This window comes from Apis dorsata, unplaced genomic scaffold (assembly GCF_000469605.1).
Source record: "Apis dorsata unplaced genomic scaffold, Apis dorsata 1.3 scaffold_265, whole genome shotgun sequence".
NCBI lineage: Eukaryota > Metazoa > Arthropoda > Insecta > Hymenoptera > Apidae > Apis > Apis dorsata.
In genome coordinates this window covers 1032655-1058005 of record NW_006263543.1, presented here as the reverse complement: position 1 = coordinate 1058005, position 25351 = coordinate 1032655, and the positions used below count along the sequence as shown (strand labels likewise).

At 39.4% G+C, this 25351-nt stretch overlaps 1 protein-coding gene across 6 annotated transcripts in view; it reads right to left on the bottom strand.

Moving 5' to 3' along the window:
- LOC102676230 (sodium/calcium exchanger 3) overlaps positions 1–25351 on the bottom strand; it is an 88963-nt gene that overhangs the window by 62662 nt on the left and 950 nt on the right. For all 6 annotated transcript variants that reach the window (XM_031510865.1, XM_006616505.2, XM_006616508.2 and 3 more), the window contains exons 2-3: positions 24733–25351; positions 20706–20978 (exon numbers count right to left, since the gene is read on the bottom strand). The exon at positions 24733–25351 is cut by the window's right edge and continues 2 nt beyond it. In XM_031510865.1, coding sequence (XP_031366725.1) covers positions 20706–20978; positions 24733–25351 — 892 coding nt within the window. The remainder of the gene's footprint in view (positions 1–20705; positions 20979–24732) is intronic.

The window sequence follows — 25351 nt, the reverse complement described above, 5'->3', positions numbered from 1 at the left end:
AAAAAAAAAAAATGTTTCGAACATCAACGATCATCGAGAAGAATTTCTTTAGACTTTGAAATTTTTCAACACGAACGAATTAAAGAGAACGAAAAAGAGTAAATATATTCGAAATAAGTACGATTTTTCACAGAGGATTAATGGAGAGAGATTTGATACGTAAATATAAAGGGATTATTATTTTTCATAATTACAGACCGCGCCATCTTCCAACAACGTTTATCCTTTTATTATCCTTGAATTTAAGACGTACTTTACGACAAATTCTACTACAGTATCCATTAAACGCAACGGATTAGAGAGATCCCGATTTCGATTGTCCCCTCAAATTAACAACGTGGAAATTCTGTATATCGCGATCATTACTCTAGATTGCTCCCAATAATCGGAACCCAGTAAGCGCGAGTTATGATAACATTACGCTAACTAACCGGTATCGATATCGTCATAAAGCGACCACTAAGGGAACGTAACACAATGTCAGCATTGATAATTAATCCCGACACGTCGAATCGAATCTACGAATGAACGCGAGATTAACCATAATAATAAATAATAAATTTCTTTTCCAAAAATACCGTAAAAAATAAATACACTCAACATAAGATAAAAGATTCGACTTTGAAATTTTGAAGGGAAAAAAATTGTTTCGTTTCATAAATTTCATTCAAATCGAACAACGGATCTTGACAAACGTGGTTGATCGCGTGTCGCGTTACGAAGACGTTAACGTCGATCTCGTTGCGTTTCCAGGAGTTTATACGCGAGTATAATGCATTGCAACGAGAGGTCGCCCGAGAATCGCGCATCGATGAGAGATTTCGGCGTTGTCACAGCGAGACGGCACGGTAAATTGATTTGGCTGCCAGTCTGAATCGATTTGAATTTCAAATTTGAACGTCTAATTTGGCAAAAGCCGTCGGATCGTTCGTTCCATCGGCCGTTACTCGATTATGGGATCGTGTGGATGCACAGACGCCTCACAGAAGCTGATTGAAAAGTGGCTAAATGGAATCTCTCTTATAAGGATGATACGATTCCCCCTCTTTCTCAATTTTATCCGTCGTTCTGTACATTTCCCTCCGTAAAGAAGAAAAAGATATTTATTTGGAGCGGAAAAATTCTTGGAATATTTTTTTCTCTCTCTCTCCTTCTCTCTTTGTCTAATAGTAGCAGCGATGGAGGAACGATGGGTGGCGGTGTATTTTTCATTCGATATCCACGGCTCGTCGAAGGCAAAGTCTTCCTGAAATAACTCTGACCTTAGACTTGAAGCCACGTCGCGACGATAACCCGTTGACTCGAAGTGTACGGACAGTTTGCGACCAGCTATATCGCGTCGATCGATGTACACTCGTTTCTGTGTACACGCAGTGACCACACGAGTCGAACGGGGAGAAAACAGATTGCCCGCTGACTTTAAACCTAAACTATCCACCGTCGATCAGTCGAATCATTATTTCAGTCGAATTTGATAATATCGAACTTCGGTAAAATTGGTCGAGCAGAACTTTGAATAATTAAACGAATATTTTTGAATTCGTCGCGGAAAATTTTTCGATAATTTCCAAAAAGTGTTCCATTTCTCCCTCTCATTTCGAATTTGATACAAAGAAATCTTGATGAAATCTTGATAATCCTGATCAATGGGAAGAACTTTGCGTTGCAAACAATTTTTCAACAATTTCGTTAAATTTTCTATCCTTTACCACTCTCGAAAACGTCTAAACTTTGTTAAAACTTTATTATCAAACTTGGTGTAAAGATTTTCGAGAAACTTGCAACTTGACAACTCTGCTCGATGGAAGGGACTTTATCACGATAATTAAGATCATTCGTTGAATTCGTCGCGGAAAATTTCTATTTCTATTTCTATAAATTATAATTTCCAAAAAGAGTTCCATTTTCTCTCATTTCGAAAAAAGTGACCGAATTTGATTCAAAGATTGTATCAGGAAATCTCGATGAAATTTTGATAATCCTGTTCGATGAAAAACTTTTTCCCTCGCAATTTCGTTAAATTTTCTATCCTTTACCACTCTCGAAAATATCTAAACAAAGAAAACATCTAAAAAATTTTAAAAGAACTTGCAACTCTGCAATCATTCGATGGAAGGGATTTCGTCATATAATCGCACTGATAATATTTTATTTCCACGAAATATTCAAGTTTTTTCGAAGATTGATCGGAGCCTCTCTCGCCTCACTTCCGGTTTAATTCGCGCTACGAGTATTGCCCGGTCAACGACATGTTCGAATGTTATTCGGAAATGCGCACGACGATGACCGGCGTTAATGCAAATGTGCATTAACCCAGTTAGGCCTGTTTACATTAACCGAGCCACGGTGCTCGGAATGTTATTCGCCATCCTCAAAATTGACTAGGGCCACTCCTCCTCTATGCTAATGATCCTCCAACCTGTCGAATAATCTTGGGATCGATGTTTGCGGGTCAGAGTATCGTTCCAATCGAATATAGAACTTAGCAAATGTCTTTTTCCTGATAATATATATGTATAGTTACCTTTCCTGTTTTATTTAACTCTCGTTTGTTCGTTGAAATATTTAGCAAATATTTTTACGAATATTGAAAGCGTACGATAAAAAGAAATTGATCGAAATGAATAATTGAAAATATATATTTGTACGAAGAAATCGACCCGAAATAATAGGAATAAGCAATTATTATTTCCTGCAGAATTTCCAAATTTTTAATATACGTTGTTGCTCGTTTCGGGGAAAATGTTTCGTGAAATCCTCTCGTACGAAAAACGAATTATCAACGAAATGGAAATAACGAATTAAACCAATTTGTATTATATAAACGACCTAATTAAATTTGCTTATCCTTTGTGTTAATACGAGATTTCTAGATATATGAATTTTTTATCAAAATAAAAATATCGATGAGATAAGAAAAATCATTCGAATTCGTTCGCTCGAAGTCTCGAGATCCACCGATTTGTCAATTTGAGAACGTTTTTTTTCTTTTCTTTTATCGACACCGATGCGAATCCGTTCCAGCCATGGAACCGGAAGCCATTTTTGTTCGGCTTTTGTTTAGAAACGTCCCTTGGACGCCAATTCAAGCGGGGCTGGCACGAGAAAACGAGAAGGCATCGTCGAAACGCGACATTAAACCTCCACGGAACGAGGAATTCGTAATGGAAATGAAAGGAATAACTTTATATACGTCGCCCCCGTGTAAACAAGATTTGCCCGCCAGAAACGGGCTGCGTGGCAATCTCAGCCATGCGAGAAATGGTCGTGGAATAAAATTCTCCTTTCCAATCTTGTCACCAGCGAGCAAAAAAAAAACAGAGTTACATTTTACGAGGACGAACTCCTCCTATTTACGGAGCCGCTCCACCCGGATTCTGCACAAGAATTCAATTTTCCTATCTCCCATCTCCTCCCCCTCCGGTCAAGGTTGAGCGATCCACGCCGGCCTTGCCCTCCGTTACAGGCCGAAGAGAAAGGACAATTTTCGTATCGTTTAACCGCGATAAAAATATCGTAACACGCAGTCCATTTTTCTCTCCGCCGATTGGTATCGACTTTTTTTTTTAAAATCGCTCGTCCTGATTCCTCCCCTCTTTAACCACGTATCGCGTAACAATATTCCTCGTCGTAAATACGCTTGTTGCCCAATACGATTCTGATGGATCCTTGATCGATTCGACTTGGAGAGATTATGGAGAAAAGAGATTGTCAATTAGAAAGATATCAGATATTATATATAGGATTAAGAAAAATATCGTACTTAATTCAACTTAATTTAATTTCATTTAATTAATCGTAACTTCGAATCTACTAGTTGCGATTGATGATGCAAATTTTTTACATAGAAAAGTAGGGATACTGAAAAAATCGTGCGTCGTCGAATTAATTAATTTCGTTCATTGATCTCGAAATTCTTCTTCGCCTATGTTCAAAGCAATCGCGAATTTCTGAAAATTCATCGCGCACGAATAATATTGGTACGTGTAACGTATAAAAATATTTCTGCCATAGACGCATCGCGAAAAAAAAACTGATCCACCGATTCGCGCGGATTTTTTTCAGATTCTTCTTTTTATCTCTCTCTCTCTCTCTCTCCAGCTTACGTCGCGCTCAATGAATCGATCCACGTTGGAGGATCTCGTTTCCTCCGAACGAGATCGAATCCAATCTATACGAAACTCCATTTTTTTTTCACAAGCGAGATATGAGAACGGACACGAGTAGATATAGAACGGGATACGGATAAAGAGACGGCTCTTCGATTTTTTAACGTTGGTTGGAATCTATCCTTTGTGGTTACGAGCTAGTACTTGTTTAGAGTTTTTCGCTATGGAAATAACTCGTATCGTAACTCGCATCGTTGCAAGGGCTTTGAATGTTTTATAGGATCGCGTTATCTCGTAGTAGCAGATACGTGTTAGAAATCGATTTAATTTAAATTTGACCAAAGGGAAACGAATCAGATCTAGTCCCAATAGCTTTTATTATTAGATCATGTCGAATCAGCAAAGTCTCGAATAAAATATCTTCGACGAGAAGAGAATCAAAGTGACTGAAATAAAAATAAAATAAGATAAAAAAAAATATACGTCCTTCGTCGCTTCCATCCAAGTAATAAATCCCTCTCTCTTGTAAGCGTGCATCAAAAATTTAAGCTTTGTCCCCTGCGCGGACAAAGAATTCCACCGCAACTTCGATCTTTAAACTATCTTTAAAACCAATCCTTCTCAATCTCGATATTTTATATTCAAGATTATATTTTGCGTCCTCGAACTTCGATTGCGAGATTACCCGAAGATTTCATTGGAATTCTTTTTTCACTATTATCCTCGCTCGTTTCATCAATCCTGTCAATACGAAAATTTTAAACTTTCCAATTATAATTAAAAGATCTGAGATCGTACAAACACGAGTTGGAGAAGTATCATTCGTCGAATAGCATTCTTTCGTTTCGACCCGATCGTCCAACGTATTTCACAGAAGCCTTTAACTTACACCGACACGAACCACGTGTTCCCCGTGTGTAATGAGAAATCGATACGGCCTCGATCGAACCTCGAAACGTACGCGGCATGGAAAGAACTCGCGAGATCCCTTTTCTATCTTCAATTTCTGCTACATTTGCGAGCAACAACGATAACATATTTCTCGTTGTCTGGGCACAATCCATTCCATCTGGCGTACGCTTTAGTAATATTCTAACGATGGCGTATCGGGGTGTATTTCAGCGTCCACCACGCTCGTTTAAAAAAGCGGACCGAGATTTTTCGAGAATTACCATGCAATGGCCATGGATGGTTAATCAAAACGTTCCTCGTCGTCTCCCTTTCCCTTCCTTTTCTTTCTTCTTTCTTTCTTTCTTTCTTTCTTTTTTTTCTTTTCTTTTGTTTTTTTTAACGAGAACAACCGACGCTCTGAAATATCACTCGGATGGAAGGGTAAATAATGCCGATCTTCGTGTGCGAGTTTTCATGCGGTAAATGCGAATCCGCTTCGACGTCTCACATATGCTGCTCCATTTTCTTTTTTTTTCTTTTTTTTTTTGCATCGTGTTGCGGCAACTTGCGTTTAAGAGTTGCGTCAACCTCGAAGCCAAGATCCGTACGTGCGAGCTTCGAACAATCTCGATGAGCACTTATTGCTTACGCAAATGGATCGCTGATGAAACGCTCTCGAGAAGAAATTTAAATTCCGAGAGATCGAAGGAATTGGCCGATGGATAGAAGAAGAATTGTTTATAACCTCGAAAATATTAATTTTATCGTGTTGAGATCCTCTTAATCACACTTCTAACATTTTTAAATCCTTCTATACTTCGTATATTCTGAAGCAATTTTTACTCGATCGATAAGTCGAAGTTGGAAAATCCATTTCTAATTAAATAATTAATTCTATATATATCTAGAAACGATTGAACGGGTACTTTTTTCTTCTTCTTTTTTACGCAGCCCGAAAGAAAATCTTCTTATCGAGAACTAAAACAAAAAAAAAGAAAAAGGTGTTCGTAATTCCAGAGAGAATTAAAATTACCCCTTCGACCGCGAATATATTTTGAGAATTAAGCGATGCGCACCGGTAACGAGGGTAAAAGTTCAGTGTCGGTTGTCACGGAGTTAAAGCGAGTTCATGCCTGTACTTGACATAATTCGAATCCCGCCGGCTCCAAAATTCTTCGGGAGGGTGCACACGCGATTCGAGCCTCCGCCTGTACGCGCGTCTGTCTGTTGTTCGAATTTCGCAGATTCTACCACCGCGTTGTTGTTCTACCACGAACGAGCAAACGCTATACCCGTGGTGTCCTCTTCCACGAACTCTTCGACGGAGTTCACGATGTGGCACGAGTTTGCCAAGTTGCCGCCTCCGGGACGATGTGTAATAATTCGAGGATCCATCGAACCGTGAAGATTTATCGTTCCAAGATCCCGCAGGATGAATGCCGAGGGATGAAAAGTAGCCAGGAAAGTTTTGGATGGCGCGATATGAGAGATTCGTGAGAAAAAAAAAAAAAAAAAAAGGGAGGAAAAGCTTTCGAATCGAAGCCTCGGATACCCTCGAATTGAAAGGAGAACGCGTACGGCCACGTCCAGACATTTCTTCCGCTATCTATTTTTCCAACGATTTATGCTTCATTATTTAAAACTGGCCGATATGAATGGCTGAAGAGGTAAGGTTGGATTCGTAGTAGGATATCGAACGATGACGCAAAGGAAGTTTCGATTATTTCGCAGATACTTCTTCTAACCTTTCCGCGAGAGAGAAATATTATTTTATTTCGTATATAATCTCTATGAAGATCGATGGAAAATGAATCTCTTAATCTCTTCCATTTCGCAATTCCATTTCGTGATATTCGAGTAACTTGAACAAAATCTTCTTGCATTTAACGAGAAAAATCTTTTAAATTAACAAACACTGCTGAATAACAGTCTTAATATCTTCTTGTAGAATATAGCAATTCTGAGTGTCGAAAGTTAAATCCACTGCAAACCTCGAATATCTCCGAGAAACGTTTCAAAGATTTTTTTCAAGCAAATTCACGCGATATTTTTTCCTCGCCTCCCCATAATTTTTCATAACGAAATCTCCTTCTCGCAGCAGTTTTTATCACAAAGTTTGACGCAACTCGTGACGTTTCAAGACGTGAAAAACCGTCTTCCCTTGCTACCACCCTTGCCCATTGTCGCAGCTGCGAGCCCTGGCGCCTGTGGCATGTATATGCGCTGCAGTTTGTCCGTCACACTGGTTGCCCGGTATACAGGGGTTTTAGAACATCCCGCCGTGTATGTATACGCGGGTATGCATAATATATGACCGTAACATCGCGGGCTGTAGTTTCGCGCATGAACACGCGGTGTCTGTGTATCTCGCGCGGTATTTCCCACGGAAAAAAAAGAAAAAAAAAAAAAAAAAAAAAAAAAAAGGAAAGTAACCTCGCTTCTTTCTCCCTTTTTCTTTTTTTTACTTTTTCTCTTCTCTTCTCTCTTGCAAACACATCGTAGTTTCAATTGGATTTCGCGCGAAAAAGAAAAGAAAAGAAAAGAAGATAAAATCCTCTGCTCTTGTCCTCGCCTTTCTATCCTCAACGTTGTTCTTACCTTGTGCTTTCTTTACGGGAATTTTTTTAAGCATATAGACGAATATGACGAAAATTGAAAGGAATATCGCGAGAAAGGAACAATTATGATTCCTAATTTCGATAAAGAAACTTATAAAAGACGTTTTTCATTTCTCAATGTTTCTCATGTTTCATAATGGAATAAATTAATAGAGAAAGTTGCTCGTGTGTACGTTCCATGAGAATAGAGATACAAGAGATATCCTTGGCCGCGATCGATGACAGGTCGACGCAGATGTGGATCCAGATCCAGGCCTAACTAACTCATTCGCGCAGAGTTGCGGTCGATTTCTTATCGAACTCGCGTTATAAACGCCTTGAGTTCGCGTAAGGCAGAATGAAAAGAGCAAAAAAGGGTAAAATCTCGATGGCAGAGTTTCTTCGGAATTCGAGGGGGAAGGGAGCGACGACTGTCGAAGGAATTCGGTCGAAAACTTTTCATCGTTTTTCCGACCAACGATAGAGGGTTCGATGTTCATCGACGAGTCATGCGGAAAATCGCTTACAAGCTTGCGATAAGCCTTCAAGACGAATCTCTCTCGTTGACAAAACGACCGAGATATCTCGTCTCTTTCTCATTCACTGATTTCGCTTATATAAAATCCCAACTCTCTTAAGAAGCGGTTAAATAAAACGAAATCGTCAAGGAACGTCTGGTTAATTCTCTCGGTGATTGGACCTTTCTCGAAAAATGATATACGTGTATATATTTAGCCACGCGACACGTGTGGCTAAGCGAATTTGAAGGCTTCAAAAGGCTGAGATACAATCGCTGGAAACGTTGAGTTATCGAGTTAATTTTTATGACGATGACAAATGCGTGGTAAAACGGTACACTTACTTCGCCAACCTACAATCTTTATTAAATCTGTCGTCTACGGAATCTTCAGATTCTTCAGATTAATGATTTCGATCATCTTCCCTCTATATTAGATAATCGTAACTGAATATATGGAAAAACTTTTAATTATAAATTTTAAACTGTAAAAAGATTGTTATAAAAAATTAAGCTGTTCAATCGAGGTTCTTACAATTGTTTTCAACAGTTTCTTCAAACATTCAGCTTTATTTGTATTCCGTCCATCTTTTCTAAATCGGACAAAGATTAATGTATCCGATGGGGGTTAGGGCGGACGTACATTGTTGCGTTACGCTCGGTGATTAGTCGGACAATGGACGGTGTCTGGTCGCGGATTTGGTATTTATCCGTGGGCTCTTCTGTTGCCCTGTATGCGGGGCGATAATTAATTTCCCGTTTAAATAAGCCCATCGTGCGGCGACTACCTAATTAATCAACCTTCATACGTCAAATGACGCTAACGAACTCGTGTCACTGATGCACTTCGAAAACGTCCACAGAGATAATCGGGATGAAAAGTAATTGTCATTTCTATCCCTTCGCCACCGTTAATTGATACCTCATGTAATTAATGCCGTAGCATTATTGCCGATGCTTTTTTAATTAGGGGATCGACTTGCATTCGCAGGGATCCTTTACCTTCGTTCGAGAGAGAAAAAAAATCCCTCCAATCGATTAATTTTTCACCATTCATGCTTTCCATCGAATGATTCAAGATTTATAAGAATTTGTTGGAAAAGTGGATGTATAATATTTAAGAATTTTAATTTTTCGTCAGATCTTCTCCAAGATGCATAATAATATTATAAATTTCGTTTTGGATAGTTCAGTCCAATATTCAAACATTCGTTCCAACAAAAATTCATCGTCGTAGGAAAAATCCAAAATTTCTCGCCACGGAATAAAAATTCGTGAAATGTAATATGCGAAGAAAGAAACGTTCTCAGTCGTGTCGAAGATAACGATCGTATCTTAACGAAGGAAATAAATATTATAAATTCGAAATTAACGCGAAGAGATTCCTTTCCTTAACACGGGAGTCCATAAAGTTTTAACAACGATCCCAATCGAGATCGAACAATGAACCGTATTCGATTCTACGAAAAAGACGTCCAAAGAAGAGAGACTAATTAACATTCGAGAGTATTCGAGGAACATTGAAATTTCGTGGCCAAGTTTTCAGAAATTAACGAGTTTTCAGACGAAAGAGAAAGAGAGAGAGAGAGATCGAGGAGAATCCTCACAATGGCAGACCGCGATTGTAATTTATCCGCTTTGAAAACGGTGCATAAGTAGCAGCTGGTTCCACGCTCCCCTCCTCCCGCCTGGCCTATCAGCTCGCCGCGAAATTTTGAAATTTTAAACGTGACTTCCAGCCAAGATCGGGATTATGGGCTGGAAGGTAAAGTTTCGCCCGAATTATTCAACACCCAGCGAATCGCTCCGTGCTTCCCATTCCGAAGAGATCTTCGCGTCGAACGATCAAACCGTAGAGGATTTCCAAGCTCTTCCAACATTTTCTAAATATTTTCTAAATATTTCGAACTCGTTCCCTCGAGTTTTTCTTTCTTTCTTTCTTTCTTCTTCTTTTTTTCTCACGTTTGCGATGATTCCTTTTTATCCACGATCGGAGAGGAATCGATCACAATCTCACAATCGTACGTACACTCGTAAAAGTGTGCATACTTTTGCCGCGCTTTTAACCAACGATCGACACGCGAAATTATTAAATCGTTAATTAATGAACGTATGTTAATAAATTCTACTAACTGGCACGATATAATAGCATCGAATCGTAACTCGATTTTTTCAATCCTTTGAATAATTAAAGCTCGTTCGAGCTCGATTCGGGAAAAAGGTATCATTATCGAAGTTTCTGAAACGACGAAAAAAAGAATTGATGAAAAGCATAATAGTATGGCATAATAGTAGGTGGATGTATCGATCGAAAAGAATTAAATTATATCGTTATTGGCTACATTGATACGTTATTGACAAAATATATAAATGAAACGCGTGATTCGTTATATACGATTCGTTTCTTTCTTTTTTTTTTTCAAAGGGTTTTCAAATAAATTACAAAGAGATGTCCATATATATATAATTAGAGAGCGAGAGAGGACGCGCTCACACATTAAGTTCTCTTCTTTAAAATCGTTGGTTGGCCATGCACACTCGTCAACGAATCGCAACAATTACGATTAAACGACCGAATCCAATTAACGAGCTTTTATATTCATAACAGGATCACGGATAAACGATCACAGCGACACCACGCCCTTTTGAAGCGTGCAAACCCACCCTCCGGCAATCAAGTGCTTCCGAGGGGTTGTCACGGCATTTATAAAAGCACTTTCGCCTACGGAGACACGACGAAAAGGTAAATAACGTAATATCGCGATCCCTCTCTCTTTCGACGCTTCCACCTCCTCTTTCTCCGTCCGATTTCCAATTGCCAACTTGCGCATTATCGCTATTTCCACACCACGACTTTCGCGTCGTTATTTTTATATACGTTTCAATAGATCCCTTTCCATCGTTTCTTTCTCTCGTTTACGAAACTTTCGATTTTCTGTTTTTAAACTTTGCCGCTCGATTCTCGAAATAAAAACGACACCTGCGATTATATACCTTCGCCTTCTCACGAGTTTAGTTGGAATTTCTAGAAAATTACGAGCAATCCCTCTTATCGCGATAATCGAAAGCGAAACCTTCGAGAATATTTTTTGGCCGATTTCTGGAATAATCTTCGTTTCAAAAAAAAAAAAAAAAATATCTCGCGTTTAAAAAACCGTAAAGTTAGGAATTAGATCGTATCCACCACGATACGACGAGTTTCGAGAATGAGAAGAATAAAAATATTGCGAATCCACGTGGCAAATGGTTTGAATATACATAGAAGACACGATAGAAGAGACGATAAAAGCGGCATTCTAGGGAAAAGTGGTCGACGTTGAATATCGAAACGGCCTGTCATCCAGGCATAAAAGTCCGTCCGTCTGTCGCTTTTTCACAGTATGGATTTATCAATCCATACAAGCGATAGGCCACCTACGTATAATACGTCATGTAACGTATTCGCTTCGTCGTCCCCCTTCTTCCTTTTCTATTTTCTTTTTTTTTTTTTTTTTGTTTCCCATCCCTTAAAACCCATTCTCCCACCAAGGTTCCACTCAAATAAATCGAATGAATCGCCTCCGAATTCCGCCCAACGAACGAATGTCCCCTTCCCTCCTAGTGTTATATTTCGGCCGCGAGGACATCGAGATTCTGGAAAAGTTGCACGTTCGATTATGCAAATAGCGAGATTACCATGAAATATCCATGATAATCCGCGACTCGAAAAGGTGGAACTCGGCAGCCGGGCACATCGAGAGCGATAAATCCGGCAGAATTTGCAATAATCGTCCGTGTCTGGCTACGAGAAGAGGGTTTGGCGACAACATACCATCCCTCCCCCCTCGTTTGTACGATATCGATTTTCGCGGGAAAATTAGATCGTTGGATGGGGAACAACGAGACTGACAACTGATATCCCAAAGAGACTAATTCCACGTGCAATCGGATATGCTTGCGAAAATGCACCGTTTGTACATACGACAGGTTATGTATGTGTATATGTGTGTGTGGATCAGCACGAAGAAATGCAACTCGAGGGAAATAATCGAAAGGGAAAAATTAACGAATTGATAAGAATCGAAGTTGCCGATTTTTATCCGATTTTTTTTCTTTTTGCTCGTCCAATTATCGTGGAATTGATCGCGAAGTGTTTTCGTTGTGTATGAATTTTTGTTTTATTTTTTTTTTTTAAATCAAGGATTAAAATTAACGTCACAATCACATCCGTCACGAGTGGTAATTCGTGCACCCATTTACCTTCGAGGTATGTGTTATAGGATATTTCAATAATACGCGACGTTTATTACCTATAACAAAATCCTAAAATATTTTTTACGCGCGATTGAAATTAATCTCGCGATTTTCAACGCGTTTACTCGGAATTATTCAATTGCTTACAATTTTCATGATATTTCGTGCTAAATATCGGTGGAGAAACAAGGGGAAGAAAATTTTACCCGATCCTCGATCATTATTCAACATCTCTAATAATAAAAATACGCGTGGGCCGAGAAGATAATCCCATCAGGACCCTAGCGGCGATATTACGTTCATTCCGCGAGCACCACGAGCTTGGTCATAGTTATTTCATATTTCCATCCGCAGGGCAACCTCTCTCGCAAGCCGCTTAAGTCAGCATTCACGCTGACGTTTTAGAGGTGGGTCGTTCGCTTTCATTTCTCTTCCTCCTCCTTGCCCCTTCTTGCCCCTTCTTGCCCCTTTTACGGCACAGGAGAAACCCGCTCTTTCGGCTTTAAAACTCGAACATGGTCGTTCGACGCAATACGAAAAATATACTTTCGTGGTTCCCGTTCGATTGGAAAACAGTGATTATATACGTTTTACGGTTCTTTAAAGTGGCTCAATCTTCCTCTTCGTGGAAAAATCCAACCGGTAGAGCTTCGATTCTCGAAACGAAACGTTTTCCTGAATTCTGAATAACGAGAATATTTAGTAACGAAAATTAGTAACGCAGTAAACTAGGAAGTTAAACTTAGGAAGTTCGGATAATTTAAAAGTGAATTTTCATTTTTCTTTTTTTTTTTTTTTTTTTTCAAGAAAATATTTCACTCAAAAGTTTTCCAAATTCTCGTTTACCAAGAATACTAAAACTATCGAGCGAAACATTACCCCAACTTTTTGTTCGTCTCGTATATCAGGCTGAACGAAACATCTAACGTGAAAGTGGATCGAAATGGATGTTTGGCCTGGGATGGAATATTTGTCTTCGATTAAAGAAACCTGTCTTCCATCTTCTTCAATCAACGCATCTCAAACACGAATACCAATAACTAAAAAAAAAAAAAGAAAAATAAAGATAACTCGTCGATCTTTCTTTCTCGTGGAATAGGCGATACCCTTTAAAATTTCGGATCGAAAATCATGATTTGCAGCAACGAGAGAGGACTTATTCCATGGATCCTAAACGATCGAAGTCATTCCGCAAAACCGTGGAAAATTATGGTCGGGTCGCTCGTAAATTTGGGACGTGTGATCGTGGAGGAGGGTGGAGAAGGGAGACGGATACGCATCCTATATACGTGGCAGAGAAAGAGAGAGAGAATCGTGGGCGTGGAATATCCGTGCGTGTGCGTGTGTGTGTGTTCATCGATCAATCTTAACCAAGCTCCATTACGATCCACAACCCCCTTTTTTCAACCACGCACTTGGTATTCGAACGCGCGAAGAATGTCGTCACGAGGACGATCGAACAGTGGTGAACTATCTACGGGAAATACGATTCGTGATGGATGATGATTCACTCGATCTTCTGATACTATGATCTATGGACACGTATCAACTTCTTGGAATTTATGTAACCTTAGAGGATTTTCTTATTGTGTTTCACGTGACTCTGAAATTTCCACTTTTTAAGTTTTATAACGTAATATAAGGAAATGATGTTATTCAGAGATTTTTGGGCTTTCAGAAAGCTCATGGAATTGTAACGTGATTGTTAAAACGTTTTTGAATGCGAGACCTCCTTTGAAAGATTCTGATAGAACATAGTTTCATGATAAATGTGTCTTTTAATCAAGGTAAAATGAGTTGCGATTTTCGCTTCTAGGTATTTATACACGAAAGGACCAACGGTGAAAAATTCTTGGTTGCTACTTTGTATAAATAGTTTCCAAATTTTCAAGCTTCCATTTTACAACCGCTTACTCTCGCACGACGATCCATTTGAAATTGACACACTTTTCTTAACCTTCCTTAACGTTCTATCTTTGCATCGTTGTTAACGATCGATATCGCTCGACATTAGATTCCCGTGACAAAACATAAATGTAGAAAATAGAACAGTTTCACGGAAGATCTCCGTTAAGGGATCGAATTTAAAAGTCGAAAAATATAATTTAAAAATAGCTCGACTCGAATTTTTCTAAGCTCCGCGTGTAAATTGGCCGAATTATCTATGCGGAGATAAGGCGAGTGACGAGTTTCGAATTCGAATGGATGAGAGACAAGAGCCGGGGAAAAGTTCCTTTCCATTCAATGGAATTTCTCAACTTCCGACCCTCGACTTGGGGACCTTCGAGTTTTCGACCGAGTTTTCCTCGCGATCGACGGAAACGTCGACCAAGTTCACCGATTCCAAAGCCTCTTAACGAGCGTCGACGTTGTCGAAGAAGCTTCCTTTCCTTCCTTCCTTCCTTCCTCCTGTCCTCTCGCGCGTTTCACGGTTCCGTGAAACATCGACACGAGTCGATTTCGCAATTTTCGCAACGTCCAACCGTTCCGTGACTCGTTTGGATGCGCCATGATCGAATAGTTGATCGCGACTCGGAACAAATGGATCCTATGGGATTTCTTTTTTGATTGATTTTTTTTTAATCTCTCAGTTGAACGTTTCTTCAAAGTAAATATATTGTCTTTGCTTTTGATCGACGTGCATTTGTAAATTTGTAAATTTATCATTGTGAAACGATACGTGTCGGATACGTGTCTAATAATAGCGTAATAACGGGGAATTACGTAATTTAAATTATTGTAGGATCATTTAGATAATAACTATGAAATAATGAGACCGGTTACGAAGGTACACGTTGATTATACAACGGCTACGAAAAGCATTTGCATATCATTGCAGTTACGTATACATGTTACGATTGATTAGGAGATATTGCATTTCGTGTAATTTAATAATACCTTTACGTGATTATAATTTTATAAATACGATGGAAAAAGTTTCGTTAAACTTTTATAAAAATTAATAATAAAATAATTTCTTGACGAAAGAGGAAAACAAAAATATTGGCAAAACAGTAAATAGAAAAAATTTAATGGAATTTATTAATTTTTTTTTTTAAATAACTTTCATAACTGTGCCACAATTATGTATATATCTTATCCGTTGATATTTCCTTATCAAAGTTTGTAAAATAATTATATTTTTCATATTATTACGTAACGTTATACTACAACGAATTAATCGAAGAAGAGAAGAAAAATTTGTCTTTCGTGGAAAAATCAATAATCTTCTGCGCGCTATTCGATTAAAAAAGACGAAAGTGTACATACAAATTTACACGATCTTTCATCGATCCCCATTCATCGAATGGTAATTCATACCACCCTCGCGTTCCCGGATAATTGCAAATTCCAGAAAGTCGTCGAATCCATCGGGGACGACGACGTAGGAAAATTGGAATTGGTCCTGAGACGTTGATTTATCGCATCTGGAACAACAAAGCCGTTCCACGAACCAACTGTAGCACCTGGAACCAATCCCTACCGAAATCAACCACACACGTTCGTTCGATTTGACGCGGAATCCTTCCCAGTTTCGTCGTTCGGTAAATATTTGAACGGTCGAGTAATTGCGTTTTTTTTCTCCCCTCCCCCGTCTATTTCTCTTTCGACGGGTAAAAATCGAAAATGGATTAAATGGATCAAAGTTTCAGGGATGGCCTCCCTGTGTAACGCGATAGCAAACAGCAAGTTTCCGTTTGAAAAATCGCGAGACCGAGAAGAAATTCATCGTGCTTTTTTCGAAATTACTTTCGCTTACTATCGATCTAAACTTTCCAAAAAGCGTGAATCGACTCTCATCTCTGTATTGATTTATTTGGAATAAATCGCGAATAAAATTTCGAATTTCGAGTCTGAAACGAGGATACGAGTTTGAAATTGAAAATTGCGGGAATATAATCGATATCGATATGTGTATTGAAAAAAAAGGATGAGAGGAAGAGATATAATTTCCATTAACGTCGATCCGAATTGTTCGAGTATTATTGAGGAACCGACTAGATCTATCAGTTTGAAAGATGCAAACTTATCGACAGATTCTCTATCCCGTAAAAGATATAGACGTGCTTTTAAAGGCTCGTGCTTTCATCGAGATAATATAACACCGTGCTTGTGGCTTCACGCTCGTAAACTCGATTGAAGGGGGAAGAGTACGTACGTGACCATGAAACGTGTATGTACTCTTCGATACGATATACAATATTTCATTTATTAATTTTTTAGAATTCTAGTATTGCGTTTGTACAAATAACGAAGATAATTTCCTTCGGGGAGAAAAGAAAAGAAAAGAAAAGGAAAGGAAAAGAAAAATATAGAAATTTTCTTTCTTTCCGTCTCGAGAAAAAAATCGCCTCGATTTTTCTCGAGACAGGAGTATGTTTTCACGTGGAAAAAGATTGGAAGCAGCCGAGATACGAGGGTGTTTAGCACTTGAGAAGTTAACGGGCTTGCCAGGGGAACGAAGGGCGCGCAGGGATGTAACATGCCGCATTTTACGGGCTTCCCGCCCCTCTATTAGTCCACTTACAGACTCGCGCTTTCTTTTTTTATTTGTTCAATGGCTTTCCATGCTCTCTCTTCGTTTCTCCCCCCTTTCTTGTATTATCAATATTATCGTCGTTTATCCACTCTATAAATACCGTAAGAACGTCAACATCGAATTATCACTGTCGTATTTTCTTTTGATCCATTTAAAAAGAAATTTCGCAAAATTCGAGGTTAGATTCCTCGACTCGAGGGATTGTTTCAGTTATCTCAAAAGATTTTTACAGAAATTTCCCCTATAAATCTATAAATTTAAATTTTCTTTAACAAAATGATGATTCATGATTGAAATCAAGATCAACCAATTTTTCTTATAAATCCTTCGAATTCTTCTGTTACAATATACTTGACGAATTAGTTATCATTTGAGACGAGTCGCGATAACGCGAGGAAGAAACTTTTCCGTCAACCCAAACAACGTCTCGAGAGAGCGAGAGAAGATAGGGAAAAAAAGGGAGAGAACGAGCGAACACGATATCGTGTATCGAGAATAAGAAACCCTCCATTCTATTCTGCTTCTTCCTCGACTTTTCACCGCGTTCTTCGGGCGAGGAAGAAACGAAAGTCATTTGTCTCGAACGAGAAAATTCTATCTAGCGGCGGGCGAGACAAGCGCGTCGTCGCGATGACGAGTTTCGTGTTTCATCGCGCCAAACTCTCGAAAAACTGCGAGCGAAAGCTCGAAGAAACGCGCGAAAATGAAACGAATCTCTGTGTCATTCGCAGCGCTTCCACTTCTCTTTCTCCCCTTTCCCCACGGTTTATTCTGGACCCGTGAAATTCTCCGGATATTTCGTAAATACCGCCTTCTCGTTCCTCGTGCTTTTTCGTGCAGACTGGGTATTGTACATCGAGATCACAATCGTCGAGGATCCGGCGAAAATCGGCCAAGCTCGCTCGCTGTTAAATGAGAAAAGAAACTTGTACCTCTGTTTCAAGCAAGATTCCTGTCTTTGCATCTGTTTTCGCAACGTTGAATATTCAAATAGTTGTGATATTTTGAATTATCCTTGTAATAATTTTTAACGATAAGATTTAACATCGAGTGTTTATACTCGTATTGCCTGTATATTGTGATATTTCCAATTATAATTTTACGAAAGATATACGAAATCATCGTCACTACTGAAAGGAAATTCTCCTCTTGAATACAGAGTCCAATATCGTTTGACAAAAATTAAAATTAAATTTAAATTTCTTCGAATGTTCGAGACTCGATCTTCTTCGATGATCGATTAATTTGATATCCTATCGAGTTAAACAAAGTTTTTAGAATCGCTAACGAATTCCGAAAAATTAGATTGGAATTGGAAAAAAGTCCATCAACGTATAATATCGATAATTTTTGATACTCGATGTCAAATTTAATGAAAAATTCTACGAAGCCTACAAGAATCGGAAAGGAGCGGCCAATTGACCTCGCGCTACTTACATCGTCACACAAGCCGGAAACGATTCGTTTCTCTCGAGAAGTAGAAAAGCCACCTTCTTCCGGCAGGATAAGTAATGCCGGGTGTAGTTCTTGGCTAAAAGTAATTCACCCATAGACGGCCAGTTGGTGGTGGTTCGTGACTCTCGAATCTTGGCGTGGAAAGGGGCGGCGGAAAGGAGAACAGCGATCGAAAGAACGCAAGGGAATTAATGGGGTCGTAAAAAGTGAGATGGGGTCGCGCGTGACCACGATTCAGCTAAAACCGATCCCTTATTATCGTTGCCTACTGGCCTCGATTTCTTCGTGTTTTCCCTCTCTAATTTCCTTCTAGATTCGTTTTGCCGGAAAGGACGGCGTTCGTTAAGCTGATTGGCGATCGAGCCTCGAAGTCGAATTTTCCAGTTTCTCGGTAAATTTTACGGCAGCATTTTTCTCGATCTTGTGGGTATTGTTTTCTGCGAGTAATCTTCGAAGTAAATTTAGGAAATTGGAAGTTTTGAAAATTGGAGTTAAAAGTAGAATGAGGAGGGAGGAGGGTCGTAAGTCAGGCTCGAAGTGTACTAGGGCTTGATCGATGCTTACAAAAATATATTTCATCGATTATTGATCGACAAAAGTGACGTTGAATCGAACTCGCTTATAAAATATCCTTCCAAGAATCCTTCCTTCGAATGTGAACTTCGCGAATCGCGCTTTTCCAAACTATTATTCTCCTAAAAGTACTTGTTCCTAAAAGTATTCGAAATAAATTTAAAAAGTTTTTGTAAAGTGCTCCTGTGAATTTAGGAAAAACTTTCCAAGAATTGGGGGATTTTTCTGGGAGATTACTCGAAATAGGCTATTGGAACGTAGAATTAGAAACGAGATCTACTCTGAAAATCAGATTCAAGCTACTATTTTCTTTTTTACTGTTATGATATCGGATAGAAAAAAAAGAAAAAAAAAGAAAAATTTGTTCCGAAAGAATTAAGGAAAATGTCTAAGTAAAACAAGAAAGTCGCAGATCAGACTCGACGATAATTTGTATCTAAATAACCAATATTTTTCATTCATTCATTGTCGCGGTTAACACTGGAGTTGCAATCGAAAACAAATGAAATAATATATTTCTCAGAAGAATTTCTTACTTGGAATTATTCGAATGCGAGGCTCGCGTGGTAAATCGGCCTTTTTAAAATGCAATAACGAGCCCTCGGTGCCCTCGAGCGCCCTTCCACGCTCCAATTATTCGTCCAACGATTGATAATCGACGAACCAGAATACGATAACAATCGATTCGAACGCGACGAAACAGCCGCTCCTTGATATTATACATCGCCGCCCCGCGTTTATACCTCAGCTCATCGAGCTTCGGTTTAATTTATTCGATCGAGCCGGCCAACCAGCTTTAAATTCCATTAATCCGCGACTCGATGCATAATATTCGAGCGTTACTCAATTCTATAGGCTTATTGTTACCTCCCATCGTACAGTGCACGATTATCGATCATCCTTCGAATCGCTGTTTCCTCCTCGATTATTGTTACAATCGTATTCGTTGCACCGATGCAAAAAAGTAACGCTACGGAAGAAAGAATTTTCCGGAGAATATATACGATATACACGGTTCCAAGAACTATTTTATAAACGTTTCTTAATAACTTTTCTACAACGTTTCAAAAACTTAACTTTCGATTTAATCTGTTGCAACTTGCTCTCGTCAACTTTCATTCGTGTATTGAAACATCACGAGAGGTGAAACGTCAGGAAGCGAGGTGAAATTTTCCGATCGGTCAAGACGACAAATAATAAGCAACAAGCTCGAACACGGATATAAGCATCGAATAATTTTAAATTGGAATCGCGTGAGATAAGATCGCTCGATAAAAACCCCTCCCCGACTGCTCCATCACGCTAGAAAATTCGATTAAGGCCAAGAATAAATTTCCACGCTTTCCCTATCTTTCCACGCGTTCGTCGTTCCAAAAATGGAATGCCACGCTCGTCCTAGTAAAAAAAAAAAAAAAAAACGCAGCTTAATAACTGGCAATGGCCTATCGCCCCCCCACCGAATTACCTAATCCAAAGCTCTTTACGGAACGGCCCGCTACTACGCCCGTTGAGAAACCAATTAAGGTCGCCGATAAATCTCCCTCCGTGTCCACGAGGGGGGGACAAATTCGAAATTCATCCCCTAAACTTGGAGTCACGTTCTTCACCCTCGAGCTAGATGCGTAATTAATCGATCGATTAATTATCTATAAATATAAACCGTAAGAATTTCACTTTGATCCCTCTCCTCTGAATTTGCGATCGTATGCGACAAACGCAAACGAAGTTTGCTACATTCTTTAAATTCTTAAAAGAAAGAAAAAAGTTATGATTATATTAATTGCACTTACTCGGTCTGATTGTCCTCGAACGTGAGGGAGCTCTCGGTATGCATGTATTGCTTTCCAGGCTTAGCCGTACCCTCGATGGTGCGATAAGGGATGACCACGCGTCCCCTTGCCCCACTGTATCTCATCACTCGCAAAGGATACTGGCCAACGCTTTCCACGAGCTCCATATCCCTTTCAGGGAATCCGAACACGCCGCTGTGATCGTCGTCGAGAATCATCACGGTCGCTAAACTAGGTGAAACTAGCATGGCTGGCTGGGACGCGTTGCTTAATCTGTAATAAATTCGATGTTATTAATTTAATCTCTACTTTAATATAACAGCGAATAAAATGATATTTTCGTACGTGTTTTACGATGAGGCAAATATCAAATATCCTTGCGTTTTAGAGTTAATTGAAGTATTGAACAATTTTATCATTTCTTTTTTTTTTTTTTCGTATATACGATTGGCTTTCGAATGAAAGATTTTTCCAATAAATAGTGAATAGATTAGTGAAACAAAGTAGTTTTTTTCACGTTTTTTATAAAATCAAAATTTGTCACTTTACACGAATTGTTGTACTATATATATACCTATACACAAAGTATATAGGTATATAATTTAGAATTTAGCACATTTTTCAATAAAAATTCGCAGTCTATCGACAATAAAGATCGATTGACCGATGACAGTAAATTTACTGTTAAGAGAAAATGTTTCTCCGCGCATTTGTCATAGCGACGAGCATGCACTCTGTGTCATAACCGCAACGCAATGGAATACTTCCGCCGATCAAACCAGCCCATCTAACCTAATTGCTTTCCTTCCCAGTCTAAAGTTTGGATTAAGTCGGTCAGACAAGCATAATTGAAAGTGACTCGAAACAAGTCCCGCTCTCATTGCTTCAGCTGCGTTTCTTCGCTTCATCGGCGAAGATGGGAATACGATTGAAAAATTCGAAATGAAAAAAATTTCACTTTTCCCTCTTTCTCGACACGTAGTGAATACATACACAAAGATCGTATTTAAACGATAGATCGAAGGAAATTTTTCGTTCTTTCCTGCTTTTTAATCGTTCTCTCCTCGACCTGGACCTTCGTTCTAACGATCGAAAGAAAAAAAAACGACATTGTTTTCTCGTTATCGAAACCTTTCCATCTTTTTTCACCGCGAGATAAGAAAATAAATTTATGCCGTGACTCGTCGTTTCAAGAGAAAACTCGCGAGATCGACAGATTGTATTGCGTAGTTAAAAAAGAAAAAAAATTAACTGTTGTGGAAAGACTACTTCGAAAGACTTTCTTGAAAATTGACGTATCTCTTTTTAAAAGATAATTTCAATTCTTCAAGACTGCTTTGAGGTTCTTTTAACAACGGTTGAATATTTCGAAACGGTGAGAATAAAATTTCACGAAACACTTACTTTCGCCAAGAAAGAATTCACGAGACTTTAAATGGAAAAATTACCAACTGGATAATCAAAAAAACTGCTCAATTAAAAAGTTTGAGAAAGAAACTTAAGCACGATCTCATTTCCATTTCTCAAATCTTAAAACGAGAGAAATCATCAGATAAGATAAAATTCAAAGAAACTTTTAAAGATTTTAAAGAAAATGTAAAAACTCGACAATCTCGAATTCGATTATTACGAGTTCGAGAACGGATAAGATGTTTCGATGATCGATATGCAAAAATGAAAAGATCTATTATTTGACCTGTTTATAACAATATTTATAATAATCTTGTTCGATCGGATAAACGATAGAATGCACGAGAAAAATAAAGATGTCGAACAGATGAGGAACATCCTTCGTACGAACGCAATCTTTGCAATTAAAATAACCGAGACGATTCCAAGATTTTTCGAGCTAATTCAATACAATTGTCACGATATATTGTCACGATAAAACGATGATAATAGACACGCATCGGTCTCAAACGAAGCCGCGAGCAAGTAACCTATACCCTTTGTACGCTCTAATTTAAACGATAATGAAATTGCGCACGCCATCCGGCCCGAAGTTAATTGAAAGATGCACTTCCCCGACGATTTGTCAATCGTTATCAATTTGTTATCGTGGCTAGCTAGTCGACGGCCAACAGACGCCCTCGAATTAGCGTCTTGGTGTATCGAATCCGCTTCCTGTTTTCCAAAGGAGAACTGGGATGCTCTTCGATTGCTCTCGAATGCTAATCGAGTCCAGTCACGATTCGATGAAAAAAGTACGAGGAGAAAAGTACACCTCGTGCAACGAATTCGAATATTTTCGAACGCTGTTGCCATCGTGCGCGAAAAAGATGATTGAGAGATACGCGTCTTTCGAAATATTTCGCGTTAAAATTAAAAAATCTGTATTTTCATTCAGTTGCAATATAACGTGATTTTAGAGGGACAACAAATTTAAATGTTTCTCCAATTTTTACACGAATGCATAGACAACGTTGGATAAACACAAAAAGTATTTCTTATGCAAATTTATATCCAAGTATCGACATCTTTCATCGAATCGATCGATAGAATATTAAACAGATGTCCTCGATGTATCAAGGCTCGACAAGATCGTCTAAGATCCTCTTATAATAGAGAAGACACAGATGTTAGATCAATTTGAACGCTCGTTATTCTTCGGAACAATACACCACAATCAACCACGATTTCCTTTTTTTTTTATTTATCTATATTCCGGTTGGATATTGTTCCTCGATTCGACCTCGACCTAGTTTCATCAGGAGGATGGAAAAAAAAAAAAAAGGAAAGGATTTTCCAAGGTTTCGATTCAATATCGCGAAACAACGAAACATTTTGTAATATTTCTCCGCCTCGTTTTTCCCCGCCACAACGATTTTTCAAGGTCCAACGTATTTGACAGAAATACCTCCCGGTACCCATTGTTCCCTTCCTTTGATTCCCCCATTCCTATCTCCCGAATGAACGCATTCAGCGTGGTTCAAGACAATTCGCCGTTGTATTACATCGACCAACGAAACGGTTTCACCCTTTCACGAGCACACGTTTCATCCCCGACCGACGTATTACACGTATCTTTGAAATTTCGAGCTAATATTTCTTCGTTGATTCACAAAGGTGAACGATGAAAGAGAAGTGCAATTTCAATATTACAAGTGTTAAGACAAAGTTCGACTCGTGACCACGTTTTATTATATATCTACGAAAGTAGAATCAGACGTATGGAATTAACTTCATTAGAATCAGATCTTTCCATTCGTTCAGTCGTCTCTCTTTCTCGAGAGAGAAAGAGAGAGAGAGAGAGAAAATGTCTCTCGAAAGCTTGGTGCAATTTCGAATCGTTGATTGCGTCTCTGGCTTTAATGGATGACTAACGTGCGCCAGAGAGGCGCTCGTTCGAGTTTCCGCGCCGTTATTGACCGTGGCAATAAAACTAGGGGGTACATGCAACTCTGCAATCCGATCCCCCATGCGTCCTTGATCCTTTCCCTTGAATATCTTTTTCCGGAATAGGAATTATCCCTCCCTTTTTTTTTTTTTTCTAACGCGTCAGAATTATCATGGCCGAGTCGAGAAACGAGAGTACACGTTCAAAGATCGATTTTTTTATTAGATTTCGTGGATTAATCGGCAACAGTTTAACGTCGATGGAATCGAGAATTAATGAAAATCGGTCGTTGAACGAGCAAACGTGATAGATTTTATTTTCAGAATGTTGGGGGGAGGGGAATTATTTTGCAGATGGAGCGAGGCCAGTAGGCTATTTGCCATCGAGGAACGCCCGAGCGAATAGAAAGTCGCGTGTGCCAAGTTCACGAAACTCAAAACCATTTATTGCCGACAAGATGTTGGCGTTTGCCAAACATATGATATCGTGGATATTTGATTGTAAACTTTTTACGCGATTTCCAATTACGTTTAAAACGAAACAATCTCGAACGATCTCAAATTAACGCTTTCCTTTTCCACGGGTAAACGAGGCTCGTAAACGTCGAAGACGAAAGTCGAGAATACTCGGTGAATAATCGGTCGAAAAGAGAAATTGAGCGGGAAAAAGGGATCCAAATAAAAGTCTGACCTAACGTAGAAATGCTCGTCCTCTTCGAACAACTCGTCATCGATGACGGACAGCTTGATGGTCTTCTTAGTCTCGCCCGAATCGAAGGTGAGGGTGCCCTTGGCGCTAATGTAATCGGAACCAGCCTCGGCGGAGCCATCCTCGGTGCAATAATCGACGGTGCACGGTTTGCTCAGGTCGCCACCGGCTCTGGTCACTCCCACCTCGAAACTACCAACGTTCTCCATCACGGTATAGTGGCCAGGCTCGAAGAAGATTCTCATCGCGTTCACGTTCTCGATCTCGATGCTCTCGGCTTCCTGCTTCTGAAGCTCGGCCTTCACCTCGCTCAAGTCGCTCTGCGCCCTTTCGCTGATCTTCTTGCTCAGATTCCCCGCACCGACCATCTTCCTCGTCGCTTGCACCCTGTAGAACGCTCTGCTCTTCGGCCCTTTGCCGAGCACCTCCTCGTGGGCCATCACCTCCAATTGTTCCAACGGCAAAGTAGGATACTTCTTCCTCAACTCTCTCAACGTGTTGATGTAGTCTCTCCTCGTCTGCTCGAATTCCTTCGCCTCGGGCGTGTCCGCGTCCGTCATGTTGTGAAAACTGTCCTGCTGCGGCTTGATCTCAAGCTCCA